The 17,986-nt window shown below is 44.2% G+C and overlaps 1 protein-coding gene across 22 annotated transcripts in view; it reads right to left on the minus strand.

The window, feature by feature from the left end:
* PDLIM5 (PDZ and LIM domain 5) overlaps positions 1–17,986 on the minus strand; it is a 198,906-nt gene that overhangs the window by 133,871 nt on the left and 47,049 nt on the right. For all 22 annotated transcript variants that reach the window (XM_034772224.1, XM_034772231.1, XM_034772225.1 and 19 more), the window contains exon 3: positions 3,706–3,857. In XM_034772224.1, the coding sequence (XP_034628115.1) occupies positions 3,706–3,857 (152 nt within the window). The remainder of the gene's footprint in view (positions 1–3,705; positions 3,858–17,986) is intronic.

Genomic DNA, 17,986 nt, shown 5'->3' on the forward strand with positions numbered 1-17,986 from the left:
TCCAATCTTTGGAAAAATATATATACACCTATTAAGAAGCCCTTCTATTTTCATTTCAAGCAGGTTCTCAAAGAATGAGGTCCTTTCAACTTGCCAGAACAGGTAGCTAATGCTGAAGAAACATTAAGAATCATGCTCCAAAGTTTCACCTGAGAAATACAAGGGTTGGATAGTTTGAACTCAGCATTGAGAAATGTGGAGTTGTTATTAATCAATTTTGTTCATGTTCTAATTAAGCAGGATTGTGCCATTTCAGTTTCTACACTGATAACACAGAGTAGCTCCCAGGAGGCGATGGCTGCAGGGGCTGGGTTACTTCTGAGGTGCGCTGACATCTTTGAATTAAAAAGGCTAATATTCTGATAAGAGCCATTAAGAGACCAGCTGTTTGGTACTGGAAGACTCATCCACCCTATTTTTGAGAGTCTCAGAATTCCAACTAGTGAAATTATTTTTCACACAACACACAGTTAACCTGTGGAATTCCTTGCCAGAGGATGTTCTGAAGGCTAAGACTATAACAGGGTTCAAAACAGAACTAGATAAATTCATGGAGGATAGGTTCATCAATGGCTATTAGCCAGGATGGGCAGGGATGGTGTCCCCTAACCTCTGTTTGCCAGAAGCTGTGTATGGGCGACAGGGGGTGGATCACTTGATTACCTGTTTTGTTTATTCCCTTTGGGGCACTTTGCATTGGCCACTGTTGGAAGACAGGAAGGCCAGATGGACCTTTGGTCTGACCCAGTTTGGCCGTTCTTATGAAATGCAAGCCAAAGCATCAGTGGCATAGGCAAGAAACCTCCCCTGGTGCAAAATATAGTTTGATTCCAGTTAGTTGAAGATAAGATGACCCTGGAAGTCAGAACAATGGTAGCTATAGTTTTGGGAATTCCCTTGGGCCTCCATATCTTAGGAGTGGAGAGGCTAGCCCAAGCTGTATCTTCCAGAAAGGCCACTGAAATTAGTGAAGCCAGGCTGATTATCAGTGATTGCAGGAATACCATAGACATTTAGGAACAGAGAAACATTTTAGGAGATTTGTGTCACCAGTACTGCCTCTGATCTACTCCTTGGATAGATCATTAATAGATGGCTTCTGAGAACTTCACTTCATATTTCAGAGTACTGCCTTCTTTTCCTCTGTTTACTTGCTGATATGATTTGAAACACATCATCTTATTCCAGGCATGACAGAGCAGGAATAGGTTTCAGGGACTGACTAGCACAGGGGTAGGCAAACTACAGCCCGCGGTCCAGATCCGGCCCCTAAGCGCTTTGGATCTGGCCCGAGACACTGCCGATACCATGTCCCTGCGGCCCCCGGGCAGGGGGGCACAGGGCTCCGTGCATTGCCCTTGCCTCCAGGCACCGCCCCCCGCAGCGCCCATTGGCTGGGAATGGGGAACAGCAGCCAATGGGAGATTCAGGGGAGGTACCTGGAGGTGCAGCGAGGGCAGCGCACGCAGAGCCCTCTGCCCCCGCCCTCCCCCAGGGGCCGCAGCGCTGCCCTGGCCCCAGAGCGCACCGCTGCCACCCCAGAGCCGCTTGAGGTAAGCGGAGCCGGAGCCCAAACCCTTCCTGCACCCTGCCCCCCAATTCCCTGCCCTAAGCCCCCTGCCTGTACCTTGCATCCCAACTCCCTGCCCTGAGCCCCCTCGTACATCCCGCACCCCTCCTGCATCCCAACCCCCTGCCCTGAGCCCCCGCCTTACCCTGCACCCGAGTCCCCTCCCGCAGTCTTCACTCCTCCTGCACCCCCGCCCTGAGCCCCCTCCTGCGCCCAACCTCCTTCCCTGAGCCCCCTCATATACCCCGCACCCCTCCTCTGCCCCAATCCCTTGCCCTGAGCCCCTTCCTGCACACTGCAACCCCTTCCACACCCCACACTCCCTCCCGCACCCCAACCCCAACCCCCTGCCCCGCATACTATTTCCCCACCCAGATGTGGCCCTCGGCCCAAAAAGTTTGCCCACCCCGGACAGCAGGTACACAAAACAGGAACTATGAAAAAACAGGAGAGAAACCATTGCAGTGTCCTAAGCACCGGAATCTTGGACACAATCTGACTGCTGCTTCTACCTGACACATGATGCGTCAGAATGACATAAGAGTTCAGGACTCCTAATGGAGACCGCCAAAGAAACAATATATTGTGATAAAATCATAAAAATTCGGTGTGATATGACAATGCAAACATGCACATTTCAAACAGGTGTGTGCGTGCGCGCACACCCCCCTTCCCCCCATTTTGCTACTCTTGCAAAATTTCTGGAAAGGGATCCAGACTCCGATAGAGTCCTGAGCTTTCCCTCAAGAAAAACCTTCTCCTTCAACTGAAATTAAGTTTATAATCCAAGAAATACAAAACAGTGAGTATTAGTCCCCAAATCCACTTATATAGTTTCTGGTTATCTTTACTTTACCCCTTGTTCTTACTGTTTGCCCTGGCCATCAACTTCTCAAGCAAAACAGCTTCAGATCCCACATGAATAACATTGTTTTATCAGCTGTCACTTCTTCATAGCCTGCCCTGAGTACTTGTTTAAAAGAGCAAGACTGGACTATTTCCTGTAGAAAGGTTTTATCTTTTTAAAAGATTTCATTACTTCACAGGATTAACAGCCTTCCAACTGCAGCTTGTTCAGAAAGCTTTTTACTTGAATGCTCATTGGTATAGACTCACAATATAAACATAAGACTGCCAACATCTGAGAAACCATCTGTAACAGGCTGGCACCGTTTGCCTGAAACATCATTTGCAGATGCTGATCTAGCTGGGAAATGTTCTGTCGACTCAAAGGGGTTCACTACACTTTTCTTCCTCCCTAAAATTCTTCACTAGTGCTAATAATTGCGAGTCCAATAGTGTCGATTGCCCTCTAATGTTTTAACTACTGTTGCATCTAACCCCACTCACAGCAGGTCATCTAGGAGACATATTTGTCTCATTGTTGCTACTAGCACCAGTGGAGTTTTAGGGGGAAAGCTAAGTGTAAACAGAATTGCTGAAACAAGCAGCTTTTTCTCCCAGCCAGACATAAGGGAGGAAGAAGAGGCTCGAGAAAAAGAGAATCTAGGATGTGGGCTGAGCAGTCAGGAGGGAGGAGCTACAGGAGCAGACAAGCCTGGGAAAACAAAAGTTCAGCTCATATCCCATACAGTTAGATATTAACAAAACCAAAGCTCCAGGAAGGGGGAGAGCTTCAAAAGTTTACAGTTGAACACTGATTTAATACAGCTTTGAAACTTCACTATGCAGAAGAAAAAGACTGCTTTCAAGCATCTTAATTTAAATGAAACAAGCACAGAAACAATTTGTTTACCTTGTCTTTTTTCCAAAAACTTTCCTTTTTTTTTTTTTTACGTTTAACACAGTATTGTACTGTATTGGGGGTTTTATTTCTTTTTTCGGGGAAGATGTCTCTGCTGCTGATCGTGTACTTCTGGTTCCGAACGAGGTGTGTAGTTGAGCGATCAGTTTGTAACTCTAGTGTTCATAACTGAGGTTCTACTGTATGTCCAACTGCAGGTTAGGAAAGGCAGTCCATCTGCTCACATTTGTATCTAACCATTTTCTAGATGCAATGAATACATCTAGGCCTACAATACCATTATCCTTCAATTATAGCCAGCAAATGCATGCATTTAGCTAAATGATTTAGAGGTGTTCATTCAGCAGATATTAAAGAAAAAAAATCTTACCTTTGCAGATTCATGTTCAAGTTGCCTGTACAGGCCTTGATCTTGTTTTGTGCTTCCAGATGAGTCATCCCATCTGTACTTGTCCCATCAATGGTGAGAACCACATCACCTATCCCGACCTGGGCTCTAGCTGCCTTGCCACCATCGTTTAACTGCAATGTCACAAATGCAATGAGTAAGTAGCATTCTTCTATGGGTCATGTTAGCATTCTTTTAATATACAGTACATACAAGGTTATATGCATATCTATCTACATTTCTTATTCATAAACACACATTACGCAAACGGTGTGACGGGTTGGATCACAGAAACCCCCTTGGGAGCTGCCACCTGATGTGCAAAGACTACCTCTGCTCCTGTTTTCCCTGCCAGCTCAGGACTCCAGCACCCTGTCTTGCTGAGCCAGACACTCCCATCTGCTCCAACACAGACCCAGGGTCTGAATCACTTGCCCCAGAGCTGCAAGTTTACCTGAAAACAGCTCACAGAAGCGTGCTTGTCTTTAGCACTCAGATGCCCAACTCCCAATGGGGTCTAAACCCAAATAAATCCGTTTTACCCCGCATAAAGCTTATGCAGAGTAAACTCAAATTGTTCGCCCTCTATAACACTGATTGTAGAGAGATATGCACAGTTGTTTGCTCCCCCAGGTATTACTCTGAGTAAATTACTAAATAAAAAGTGATTTTATTAAATACAGATAGTAGGATTTAAGTGGTTCCAAGTAGTAACGGACAGAACAAAGTAAGTCACCAAGTAAAATAAAATAAAGTGCGCAAATCTATGTCTAATCAAACTAAATACAGATAAGTTCCTCACCAGTTCCAGCATGCTCCCTTTCACAGGCTAATCTCCTTTTAGCCTGGGTCCAGCAATCACTCACACCCACTGTAGTTACTGGTTTCAGAGTAGCAGCCGTGTTAGTCTGTATCCACAAAAAGAACAGGAGTACTTGTGGCACCTTAGAGACTAACAAATTTATTAGAGCATAAGCTTTCGTGGACTACAGCCCACTTCTTCGGATGCATAGTGGGCTGTAGTCCACGAAAGCTTATGCTCTAATAAATTTGTTAGTCTCTAAGGTGCCACAAGTACTCCTGTTCTTNACTTGTCTGGCTTTTCGGCAATAAAACCCCCGTCCGGGGGGAATTGCCAAAAAGCCGAACATGTCTGGGAAAATGCCGGCCGGGCACTTACCCTCCCGCGGCTGCTCTGCTCCTCCCCTGACTCTTTGGCTCTGTTTAAGAGCCGGGCTGCCCGAGCGCTACCGGCTTTGGGCAGCCCCCATGCCTCCGGACCCTGCGCCGCCGGAGCCCGGGAGGGGAAGTACCTAGCTGGGGGCGCGGGGTCCGGAGGCAAGGGGGCTGCCTGAAGCCCAAGCGCTACTGGCTTCACGGTTTGCCGGGCAGCCTCCAGACCCTGCGCCCCCGGCTGGGCGCTTCCCCTCCCGGGCTCCAGCTGTGCGGGGGAAGCGCCGGCCGGGGGCACAGGGTCTGGGGGCTGCCCGGCAAACCGTGAAGCCAGTAGCGCTTGGGCTTCAGGCAGCCCCCTTGCCTCCGGACCCCGCGCCCCCAGCTAGGTACTTCCCCTCCCGGGCTCCGGCGGCGCAGGGTCCGGAGGCATGGGGGCTGCCCAAAGCCGGTAGCGCTCGGGCAGCCCGGCTCTTAAACAGAGCCAAAGAGTCAGGGGAGGAGCAGAGCAGCCGCGGGAGGGTAAGTGCCCGGCCGGCATTTTCCCAGACATGTTCGGCTTTTTGGCAATTCCCCCCGGACGGGGGTTTTATTGCCGAAAAGCCAGACAAGTCCGGGAAAAACCATACGTATGGTAACCCTAGTATCTTGCATGTCTCCAGGAAGACTTCTTATGTGGATTGGAGCATTCCACGATGCATTGCTCCCCAAGTGTTTCCTGATCAGGTACTTAACCTGGCGAATTCCTTCCTAAAGAAGCTGACTAAATGCCTCACAAAGCTTACTTAGAAACCAAGCCAGCATACAGCCCATATTCTTAACCTCAAGTAGAAAATGATATATATGTACAACTAGGATGAATAGATATAGTAGACCATAACCTTTACGGAGATATGTTACATGGCACAGGCAGCACAAAACATATTCCAGTTATGTCATACATACATTTATAAGCACCCCCCCATAAAGCCTTATGGGGTACACTGTCACAGACGGTATAGCACACACCTCTTACATGAGAGCACCACCTCTCCGTATAAGGTTATTTATTGTATAACCGAAACCCATCTTTCTGATCAAATAATAAAGGGTACTATTGTCATATTGTCACTGTCTGGCATACCTAGAGATATCTGTTTCACAGAAAAAGGAATTTAGGACTTGAAGACACCCATTCTTAGAAATCAGGAAGCAACTTCTGTTTCAGAATCCAAGGGGAGGGAAAGTGAGGTACACATCTGTGATTAAGCGAAGAGTTGCCCACCAAACAACCACTATCAAGAAGTGGCCTATGTTTGAGAGTCCCCAATTTGTAGACCTTGGGTGATTATTTAAAAAAAGGAGGTAGTATACTGTACAAGGCGACAATTACGTGCATTTAAAAAAAATTGTGTTGACATTCCAGCTTCTGCTTGATCCATAAAAACAATACACGGCTCTTTCAAAAAGGGAAATCCCTCAGGAAATTTAAATTTTTAAATATATGGGGAAATTGTAAGGTTTGACACCTGCAATGGGTCAAGAAAGCCAGTATTTTAAATACCAACATGTCTGGGGCTGGAAGTACTGCAATACCAACAACACTTAAAATATACACTGGAAGCATTTTTTTAAATTATTCACACGATGTGTGCTGGTATCACGGTACCAAAACATTTTGTTGATAGAGGGATTAAAGGAGATGTGCCAACTAATCAGATTTGGAATCAACTATCCCAAAAATTGCAGGCCAGCACAACTACTTTTCCCCCCAGTTCAAACTAAAAGGAAACATTGAGAGTGAAAGACAGAATATTGAGTGGCGGTAGATGGGGTGGGGAAAAGCAGACAAGCGATAAAGAAAACTTGCTCGTTACAACAACATTTTGAAATTATTATATGCAGCTGAATTGCTATTTGTACAGAAACAAATTTTGTATCATCAATCAAAAGGGGAGTTACAATTCATCAAGCAATTGCTATGTAGACAAACCTTTTGCTCACACTCCTCCACTAACTGCACAGTATAGTAAGTACCCAAGTTACAGTAAAATATTGGCCGAAGAGCCCATTATATGTGAAGAGAAGTATGAACACACCAGTTATACACTAATCAGGCAAAATTAAGCACAGCATCCTGCCCACCTTAGTTAGCACTGACAAGCTCTAGCTCCTTACCCAAAACCTGCTGAAAAGCATTACTAATACCAAGCCTCAAACAGGTGGTGACCGAGAGGTGGCTTCCTTCCCGAGATGTGCCCATTACAAATTATGACTCTTTGCAGGGAGATGGAGATTGAGACACACCTATGAATGTCTGGCCAAGTCTGATCTCATTAAAATAGCACTTTTCATTTTATACATTTTGAAATGCTATCGCTGTCTATGTACAGCTCTCAGCCCTAAATACAGGGTCAAACCAGCAGGTACCTATTTTATAGGTACATTACAGAAGACTAATTATTAGCTGATGAGCAAGGGAAACAGAAAACAACTCAAAAACTGAAAGACCTTAGGAGGAAGGAAACCTTATCCCAAGCTGTGTAATGTTTTTGTTTTGTTTTAAAAGGGTTGCTTTTGTAAGTGCAATCGCACCCACACCATGTGTTAATGCATGGAAGAAAGAGGATATGGAATTGAAAGAACAGATCAAGCTAGGTACAAAGCCAGCTAACTTCCATAAATCTCTCTGAATCCTTGGGTTATTAATTTCAATGCTGTATTTACAATATGGAGCATGTTTCCACCAAATCTGAATCGCAGTTGTAAAACCAAGTTATATTTCACATTATCTATTATGCTTAATACAGACTGTTCACAAACTGCAGAAAGGATCTGAAACAGAAAAGTGAAAATGTCCCACCACTTAGACGCAGAACACCACATATAGCCTGGATAGCTCCTTTAATCTAGGACTGGAGAGAGAGGGAGAGAGAGAGAGAGAGAGAGAGAGAGAGCGCGCGCGAGCGCACGTAATCCATCACCTGCTGAGGCCAATCATTGCTGACACCAGCCCCCGCATCAGAAAATCTTTCTTTGGTCCCTCAGAGCCGACTTCATGGCTTGCAGTAAAGATCTAGTCTTTGCCAAACAGGGGTCTTCAGAGAACTTTCTAATATGCACAACAAAATCATGTATCAAATTTCAGATTTAGCCTCTGTTTGATTCCTAAAAGACTAAAACAAGTAATTAACAGGGAGGCCAATTTTTTTAAAATCCAACATAACGTCAATTTTCCCAGAAGTGATAATATTGCTCTAAAATGTGTTCTAAGTCCAAATTTAATAAAAACTAGTTCTTGATTTGGGACCAACTTCAAAAGTAACATTATAGAAAACGTCTTCAGTGCAGTTTTTTTTTAAACTAACAAATCCAAAACATCACAACAAAAGCTAAATGTTTGTTTTGCTTTCTTAGTTTATATAGTCTACAGGGTACCCTATCATTTTGCAACATGCAACACACCAAATTTGCAAGAGAAGAGTCTCTCCTCATCTCTGTAGTGTATGTTTCCAAAAAACAAAAAACCATTTTCCTAGATATATAAATTTTATCTAGAAAGAGTCATCTATCAGTGGCAGTGGATCAGATTTGCCCCAATGATTTTTACTGATTAATCATTTATTGTCCACCAGTGTGATCAGAATCAAGCCAACGTCTCCTCCTCCAAATAGATAAAAATAGACAGGCAGCATTCATGAATTAGCAAGTGAATTATTGGCTGAAATATGTAATAGGAAGTGATTGAGAAAACAAAAAAGCAAAATAGAAAATAGAGATGGAAAATACCTGTTCTCGTTTTCATCCTCCCGCTCCATGTGGGATTGTTCCCTATAGTATATTCTTGGATACTTTGCCCAGTCTAGTTTCAAACAACTTGTGTAATGAATTTTACTCCTTTTCCTAGGAAACTATTCCACAGTCTAACCCCACCCTCCCCCCATACACGATATTCAGCCTAAAGTTTCCATTGCTCATCCTTTCTACCATTTACTCCTACTTGTAAGGGTAGGTCTACACTACAAATTTACATCAGTGCAATTGTGCTGCATCTGGTGAAGATGCCCTAAGCCAGAGGTAGGCAACCTACAGCACGCGTGCCAAAGGCGGCACGTGAGCTGATTTTCAGTGGCACTCACACTGTCTGGGTCCTGGCCACCGGTCTGGGGGGCTCTGTATTTTAATTTAATTTTAAATGAAGCTTCTTAAACATTTTAAAAACCTATTTACTTTACATATAACAATAGTTTAGTTATATATTATAGACTTATAGAAAGAGACCTTCTAAAAACGTTAAAATTTATTACTGGTATGCAAAACCTTAAATTAGAGTGAATAAATGAAGACTTAAAAAGCAACAGAGGGTCCTGTGGCACCTTTAAGACTAATAGAAGTATTGGGAGCATAAGCTTTCGTGGGTAAGAACCTCACTTCAGATGCAAGTAATGGAAATTTCCAGAGGCAGGTATAAATCAATATGGAGATAACGAGGTTAGTTCCACAGCACAACTTGTTGCTGAGCTCTGTGACTTTATCCTCACGCACAATTATTTCAAATTTGGTGACAATATATACCTCCAGACCAGTAGCACCGCTATGGGCACCCACATGGCCCCACAATATGCCAACATTTTTATGGCTGACCTGGAACAACGCTTTCTCAGCTCTCGTCCACTCACGCCCCTTCTCTACCTACGCTACATCTTCATCATCTGGACCCATGGGAAGGAGACCCTGGAAGAATTCCACCATGATTTCAACAGCTTCCATCCCAACCTCAGCCTGGACCAATCTACACGGGAGGTCCACTTCCTAGACAGTTCAAATAAGCGATGGCCATGTTACCACCACCCTATACCGAAAACCCACCGACCGCTACGCCTACCTTCATACCTCCAGCTTCCACCCCGGTCACACCACACGATCGGTCGTCTACAGCCAAGCACTGAGGTACAATCGCATCTGCTCCAACCCCTCAGACAGAGACCAACACCTACAAGATCTTCACCAAGCATTCTCAAAACTACGATACTCACACAAGGAAATAAAGAAACAAATCAACAGAGCCAGACGTGTACCCAGAAGCCTCCTGCTACAAGACAGGCCCAAAAAAGAAACCAACAGAACTCCACTGGCCATCACCTACAGTCCTCAGCTTAAACCTCTCCAACGCATCATCAGTGATCTACAACCCATCCTGGACAATGATCCCTCACTTTCACAGACCTTGGGAGACAGGCCAGTCCTCGCCCACAGACAACCCGCCAACCTTAAGCATATTCTCACCAGCAACCACGCACCGCACCGTAACAACTCTAACTCAGGAACCAACCCAGGCAACGAACCTCGATGCCATCTCTGCCCACATATCTACACCAGCAACACCATCACAGGACCTAACCAGATCAGCTACAACATCACCGGCTCATTCACCTGCACGTCCACCAATGTTATATATGCCATCATATGCCAGCAATGCCCCTCTGCTGTACATTGGCCAAACTGGACAGTCATTACGCAAGAGGATAAATGGACACAAGTCAGATATCAGGACTGGCAATATACAAAAACCTGTAGGAGAAAACTTCAACCTCCCTGGCCACACAATAGCAGATGTAAAGGTAGCCATCTTACAGCAAAACAACTTCAGGACCAGACTCCAAAGAGAAACTACTGAGCTCCAGTTCATTTGCAAATTTGACACCATCAGATCAGGATTAAACAAAGACTGTGAATGGCTATCCAACTACAGAAGCAGTTTCTCCTCCCTTGGTGTTCACACCTCAACTGCTAGCAGAGCACCTCACCCTCCCTGATTGAACTAACCTCGTTATCTCCATACTGATTTATACCTGCCCCTGGAAATTTCCATTACTTGCATCTGAAGAAGTGAGGTTCTTACCCATGAAAGCTTATGCTCCCAATACTTCTGTTAGTCTTAAAGGTGCCACAGGATCCTCTGTTGCTTTTTACAGATTCAGACTAACACAGCTACCCCTCTGACAAATGAAGACTTGGCACACCACTTCTGAAAGGTTGCCAGCCCCTGCCCTAAGCCAAGAGGAGAGAGATCTCTCATTGGCTTAACTCCACCTCCATGAGAGACAGTAACTACATCAGCGGGAGAAGCGCTCCCACTGAAATAGCTCTGTCTACATGGGAGGTGAAGGTCGGTGTAACTAGGTCTCTCAGGGGTGTGGATTTTTCAAGTATGTATGTAGTGCAGACCGAGCCTGTCATAAACATACAGCTAAGGGTAGCATAAAATCCCTCTTTACCCTGTAAAGGATTAATTCCTCTTTTACCTGTAAAGGGTTAAGAAGCTCATGTAACGTAGCTGACACCTGACCAAAAGGACCAATAAGGGGACAAGATACTTTCAAATCTGGGGTGGGAGGCTTTGTCTGTCTGTTCTGTGTGGCATTTGCCAGAGACAGATCAAGAAAGCAAGCAATCCAACTCCATTATTAGTAAGTATTAGCGAAGGAATGCGTTAGCTTACTTTTATTTTGGATGGTGATTTCCTTTGTAGGAAGAGGGAGGTTTATCCCTGGTTTTATAACTTTAAGGTTTTGCCTAGAGGGGAGATCCTCTACATTCTTTTGTTATTCTGTAAAGTACTTATCTTCCCAATTTTACAGAGGTGATTCTTTTACTTTTTCTTTAATTAAAATTCTTCTTTTAAGAAGCGGATTGATTTTTCATTGTTCTTAAGATCCCAGGGTTTGGGTCTGTCTTCACCTGTACTAATTGGTGAGGATATTATTCTCAAGCCTCCCCAGGAAAGGGGGTGTAGGGACTTGGGGGCGGGATAGTTGGGGAAGGTAGGGCTCCAAGTGGCCCTCAATAAATGTTTGTTTAAATCACTTGGTGGTGGCAGAATACTGTTCAAGGTGGAATGTGTGCCTTGGGAAAGTTTTTAACCTAAGCTGGTAAAAATAAACTTAGGGGGTCTTTCATGCAGGTCCCCACATCTATGCCCCAGAGTTCAGAGTGGGGAAGGAAACCTGACACAGCCCAACTCACTGGTCTACCCTAAACTCCTTTCCGTCCTTGGCTTCTACCCTTCAAGTACTTTTGACATTGGACAGGCTACATGAATTTTAGCGCTCTCCATATTTCTTCAGTCATTTACTGCTCTTCCCTGAATTTCCTTCAGTTTTCATCTGAGGGCTTGTCTAAATGAACTGTTAGCATGGGGCAAGCCAGTGTGTAAATCTACCATGCACTAGTGTGCTGCAAAACAACTGCCTATGTGGAGATTTGGAGCAAAAGTTCACTAGCGTGCACTGACCTACTCCTGTTTCTATGCGGAGTAGGTCAATGTGCAAAAAGCAACTTCTAGTGGATGGCAGCATGATCCACATGGGCACTTAATGAGTGGCAGGCTAGGATAGGGAAGATTTACACCCCAGTTAGTGCACGACAAACTGTTTGTCTAGAAACACCCTTACATTCAGCGGCCCTGAGCATTATGTAAAATAATCAGCAAGGGCTCAGCAGTGCCACAGAAGGAGCAGTCTTTTGTCTACTCGGTAATGAGCTTCCCCTCCAATTACAACTAGAGCTGGGACAAGTTTTTCAGACCTATAGTTTTATTTGCAGTTTTGGGTCAACCAAAGCTATTTGCAAATTTGACACAACAGATGAAAGTTCAGGCCAAAGTCACAGGGGATTGCCATTCACAAAGTAGTAGGTGGATGGCAATTCCCCCTTATACCTAATAGACTAGTGGTTAGGTCATTTACCTGGGATGTTAGAGATTAAAGTTCAAATCCCTGCCCTGGAGAAGGGACGTGAGCTGAGTAACCACGAGGCTGGGGAATCCTGGGTTGGTTCTCTCTTAGTCTCTCCTGTTGAAGGTGTTCAACTTTAGTTATTACATAAGTTGAAACAACTTCAGAGGGGGGAGAGAGAGAGCGTGCGAGCGCCAACCCTCACAACACCTTAAAGCTTGGTAGTTAGTACACTCAGCTGGGAGAAGGGAGATCTGGGTTCAAGTCACTGTTCCCTTTGCACCACTCAAGTTGACATCTATTGGATCCAGCTCTTTAGAGACTCTCCAGGGCCAACATAACCCACCAGCATTAACACCTATCCCACCCTCAATGTGTAGTTAGGGCACATCTATACTCCAGCAATCTTCCACTCCTGGAATGGCCTTTGTGGGCTATCGTATCTGGATTCATTTAGAGCAGAACTGAAGTTGCACCTAGCCAGTCCCAGAACCAAAGAAGAAAAGCTATTTAAAATCTCCTTTCTGTTATCCACTCCTTCCTCCCCAAAACAGAAGTGCATTGGAGTCACACAGGCTCTGGCCCATCTCAGGATCTGGCCCGTTACTTTTGCAGGAATAAAAAGTCACTGCAAGATACATATGCAAATAACAGATCTTTGCTAAATAAGCTTCTTATAGGCACTTTTTTGGAAGCTAAGAGCCATATCATTATTATAGCCCTTCGCAGAGCAATATTATTGGCACGGCCAGCAGGCTAGCTAGCCAGCCTTAATGCTCGCTTCCAAACCAAAATATTTTATTCCAAATTTAAGTCCAGATCACATTTATACAGCTGACACAACCAACCATAAAAAGGTGTTATGAGGCAGCTCTGTAAATAAATTCAAGGTTTCCCCTGGCCTCACATCTAAACAGGATTTTAAGAGTTTAGGTCAAGGCACTGTTGGTTACTAGAGGGTTTTATTCTGCTACGCATTCATTAATGTACACACAGTCTCATCAGCTGGAACTGGCATAATACTCAAACACTTGTGCTTCCACATGCAACTATGAACTGCACGTGTTTAATGGCCTGCATTTTTGCCCACACTTTCAGTGGTCTTTAGAAACTTTCAAAATCTGCTAAGAGTTGGAACAATCTTAAAGATGTAAACAATGCACAAAACAAGAGAGGAAGTTAAAAGGCAAAATAAGATATTTTTGAAAGTTAATATGAATTGTATTCTAAAATTTCTGTAAAAACACCAATGAACTGATACTTTTGGATTAATACTGCATTTGGAAATAAATAGGAGTAACTTTGTGTTGGGGAGTTTTTATAAAACAATACAATGGTACTGTAAACTTTTATAACTATATAGACTTGAACTCACCCTTAAATTTCTATATTGGATGTGAAATTCAACAATTTTTTCTATACAATACAAGGCAACGTAATTTTCAACTCAGTTTTCACTCGGGCATTTGCCAAGCCTGCACTCTCTTTGGCTTGGTCTACACTATCAATTTATGTCAGTGTAACTACGACACTCAGGGGTGCGGAAAGCAGTTATATTGACCTAACCCCCGATGTAGACAGGTCTATGTGCCTCCGACAGAGCTACTGCCTCTCGGAGGAGGATAAAAGGGGTGGAGTATCTACACCAATAGAAGAAGACAAGCCCACAAGTTACATCTCCACTGGAATAAAATACCCATGATACGGGGTCCCAGAGCTCAGGCTCCAACCCAAGCATCTACCCAGCAATTTTACAGCCCCGCAACCCGAGTCAGCTGACCCAGGCCAGATGCAGGTATTTGGTTGCTGTGTAAATGTACTCAAAGGCCGTGTGCTTTTAGAGCCCTGCTCTGTCAACATCCTCTTGCATCGTGCACACAGTAGCTCTTTCCCACACGTTGGCCAACTGCAAGACTGACCCCACACACCTTGAAACCTGAATTTGAAAGTTTAACTGTGTTCCTGGCAAGTTACCGGTCTTTTGATTTTACTCAGAAAAAGTGACTTTACAAAAATGGCTTTCTGAAGCATAGCTATCACTGACCCCATATCGGATTGGCTCAGAGTCAGGTTCAAACCAGAACTCAAGGTCACAACACCCCAAACTTTGGGATTGGTTGGATTCAAACCACTCTCTAAGATTCTGGATTCAGGCTGGATCCAGAACTGCTGATGTAAGAGAGATTTCCATTTCAGACCCCCAACATCATGTGCTTCATTTAGTGAGGTTCCTCCTATCCCTTCCTGCCTATCCCACCAGCACCATCTCTCAGGGTTGTGGATTTTTCACACTCCTGAGACACACAGCTATGCAGATAGAAGTTCCCAGTGCAGCTCAGCCTTGAGTTGTAAATCTCTGTACACCTACCAACAAACATTTTGCAGTTGTACCTTGCTTGTTTATTCTGTAGATGTATTAACCCAAAAAGAAACCAAATCACTCTCCTATAGTCATCTCAGCTCTGCAGTGCTAGAACCAGCAGCAAGGTCTTATTTTTTTCCTTCTGAGCTAAGCAAATGTGACTATGAATGTCCCCAAGATGAGATTGGCACCACCTTCCTACTATATTCCCCTTTCTGACTATTACCATACTTCAGTATTTGACAATTATGAAGTATCTTTCACACCTAAGGATTTCAACTCACTTTACACTTGAATTTTAATCTAATATATATTTATATCCAAGTATAATCAATTAGTATTAATCAAGCACCACTTGATGGGCCAGCTGTAGGAGTGACGTATAAGGTGGTATAAGTTACACACGTGTAAGTGAATGTAAGGGATTTGAGCTAGTAGACACTATTCAAGCAGGGTCCCGAAGGCAGTACTAATGGAAGTGGGTGGGTCGGAGGGAATTTAACTTGTTCTTACACCCTCCTGTTAGTTGCTTTTCCTGCTACTCTATTTTCTTAGCTTCTCAGAGTGTAAAACTCAGACTCCCTTTGACCTACTCACCAATGGTACATCTTGAACTTCACCTCTGAATTTCTCCCTAAACTGTAACGGCCACTAGATTTTAGGACCTGTGTTTAATGGCTCATCTAAAAGAGAGGCCTGTCAATCCTATGCTATTCAATACTAAAGCAACAGTCTAACAGCAAGTGACTTGGACAGCCACAAACTCAATCACCAGTACAAGTTCCTGCAGCACCTGGGTTTTCCTTTGCCAACCCTATTCAAGCATTTGACCTGGATTCTGCTTTGTTTGAGAGATCTAATGAGAACATAGCCTAAGTTTGTGTGGCTGCTGGCAAACTAACAGGAATATATTTTTTACTCATGTCCCACTGCTAAAGAAAGCACTCACTGTGTAGTGAGGGGGCTGGGATACACTAATAAATCATTTGACGGGCAATTGCCCAGTTTAACTTCAAAGAACATGACAGGTTCAATGCAACGCTTAAGGGAAACATTAACCAACGTCTGCTGCCACCACGAAGTCTATTCAAGCACATTTTAAAAACACAGCCCACATTGAGTGTATGATCTAATTAACATTGTGATGTTGCAGGCAAATTAAACTATTTATGTGACCTCTCATAAGCACCTTCACTTTCACAAACAGCTCACTGCTGGAAACTAACTTCAGAGGGAAGTTGACCCTTGCAAAGCTTAGCTTTTATTGTACTGTAAATCTGTTTTCTTTGTGTGCACCCAGGCAATTGGCAAACACACATGAAAACAGTATTCCGAAATCCTTATTGCTGAAGGCTGACATAGTGCAGCAAGGCATCTGCCGAATGACATTTACAGTACCTGCAAATGTCAGGCTCTTTTTCTCACTGGATTAGGAGAAACAGGATTCACAGGGGCTCTTTAAAAATAAACACCCACTAATATACCGCGCTCACGCAAATGTTGAGCTGTCAATAGCCATCTGGCATTTACGCAATGCATTTCATCCAGCTGGATCCCAAAGTGCTTTACCAACCCCACTGACCATAGGAATCATATCCCTTTTGTTCACCAGTCACATCCAGGGCACCTCTGGGCTGAGACACAGCAACATTAACTCTGCAGGCTAGAGGAGGAAATGAAAAACTGTATTAGAGCCCTGCAGCGGGACTGGGATCCAGGACCCACTGCCATCATAGCGGGATAAATATTCAAACAAAACAATGAGGGAGCAGGATTTAAAAAAAAAAGAAAAAAAAAAAAAAAGATGACGACCTCCTGCACCGCAAACATGAACTTTCATGAACATTATTTTTTTAATCCTGCTCCTGTCCCACTCCACAATACCCCCTCCCATTCCCTCTTGCATTTTTTGTTGAATATTTATCCCGTTGTCATTGTTACGGCAGCGGGTCTTGCAGGATCCGTGGGATCCCAGTCCCGCGGCAGGGTAGAGCCCAGGACGCACTGCCATAATAATGGATAAAAGTTCAACAAACAATGAGGGAGCAGGTGGGAATGGGAGTGGGAATTGCGGGGCGGGATGGGAGCAGGATTAAAAAAAAAACAAAAATAGTCCCACGCAGGGCTCTACTGTATATAACTGAAACTGAAGGAGAAAAATATTAGGCAGAATGTTGTTGCCCAAGCTGTAATTTGGCCAGGAAGCTCAGATTAAAACTGATGTTCTTACAAAGAATGCAATGGGATTATTAGTGGCCATGTATGTTGCCCAAAAGCAAGAGCACTTCTTTTAATCAGATACTGAATGTGTCGGTTTCATATCCACGGAAAGCAAAATAATAATTCTGCTCTCTATGAAGTCAAAAGTACCTCAAAGACTGACTGCTATGCTTCATTTCATGCACCACAAAGCTAGCAGGGTGTCTCATTACATAAACCAGGCACCCAAGTCTTTTCACGATCAGGACCTAAGATAACAAGTCGTCCAAACTGAATGAAAACTGCCACCTGTTAACAGCCCAAAGTATACTTGACTTTACTAGTGTTCAGACTTGTCACATCAAAACCAATGCTTGGAAATGAAGATCAACTCTATAGTGACACAGTAGATCTTCCGGGTATGCTATAGCTTAGCCTTCCTTGTCAGTTTACAATTCAACATCACCCCTATTTATCAGGTGCAAATCCAAGGAGGAGGAAGAGGAAAGCTGCACTGGACAGTCCTAGAATAGGTTGTTTGACAAGCAGGCATTTGTACAGTGCATTGGTCCTAGAAGGAGTTCTTGGGATAGCACTGTTCCTTGCTGAACAAGACCAACAACAGGCTAGACTGGCTCTCAGACAACATATCCTTGGCAATTATTATTTCACTGATTATGCCCCTGTGACGGCAGAACACAGAACCCTCCTTGGGACCTGCCAAGTGAGGTGCCAAGACTACTTCTGCCCCTGCTTTCCCTGCCAACTCAGGACCCCAGCACCCTGTCTTGCTAAGCCAGACACGCCCGTCTGA

Source organism: Trachemys scripta, chromosome 5, assembly GCF_013100865.1.
Source record: "Trachemys scripta elegans isolate TJP31775 chromosome 5, CAS_Tse_1.0, whole genome shotgun sequence".
Lineage (NCBI taxonomy): Eukaryota > Metazoa > Chordata > Testudines > Emydidae > Trachemys > Trachemys scripta.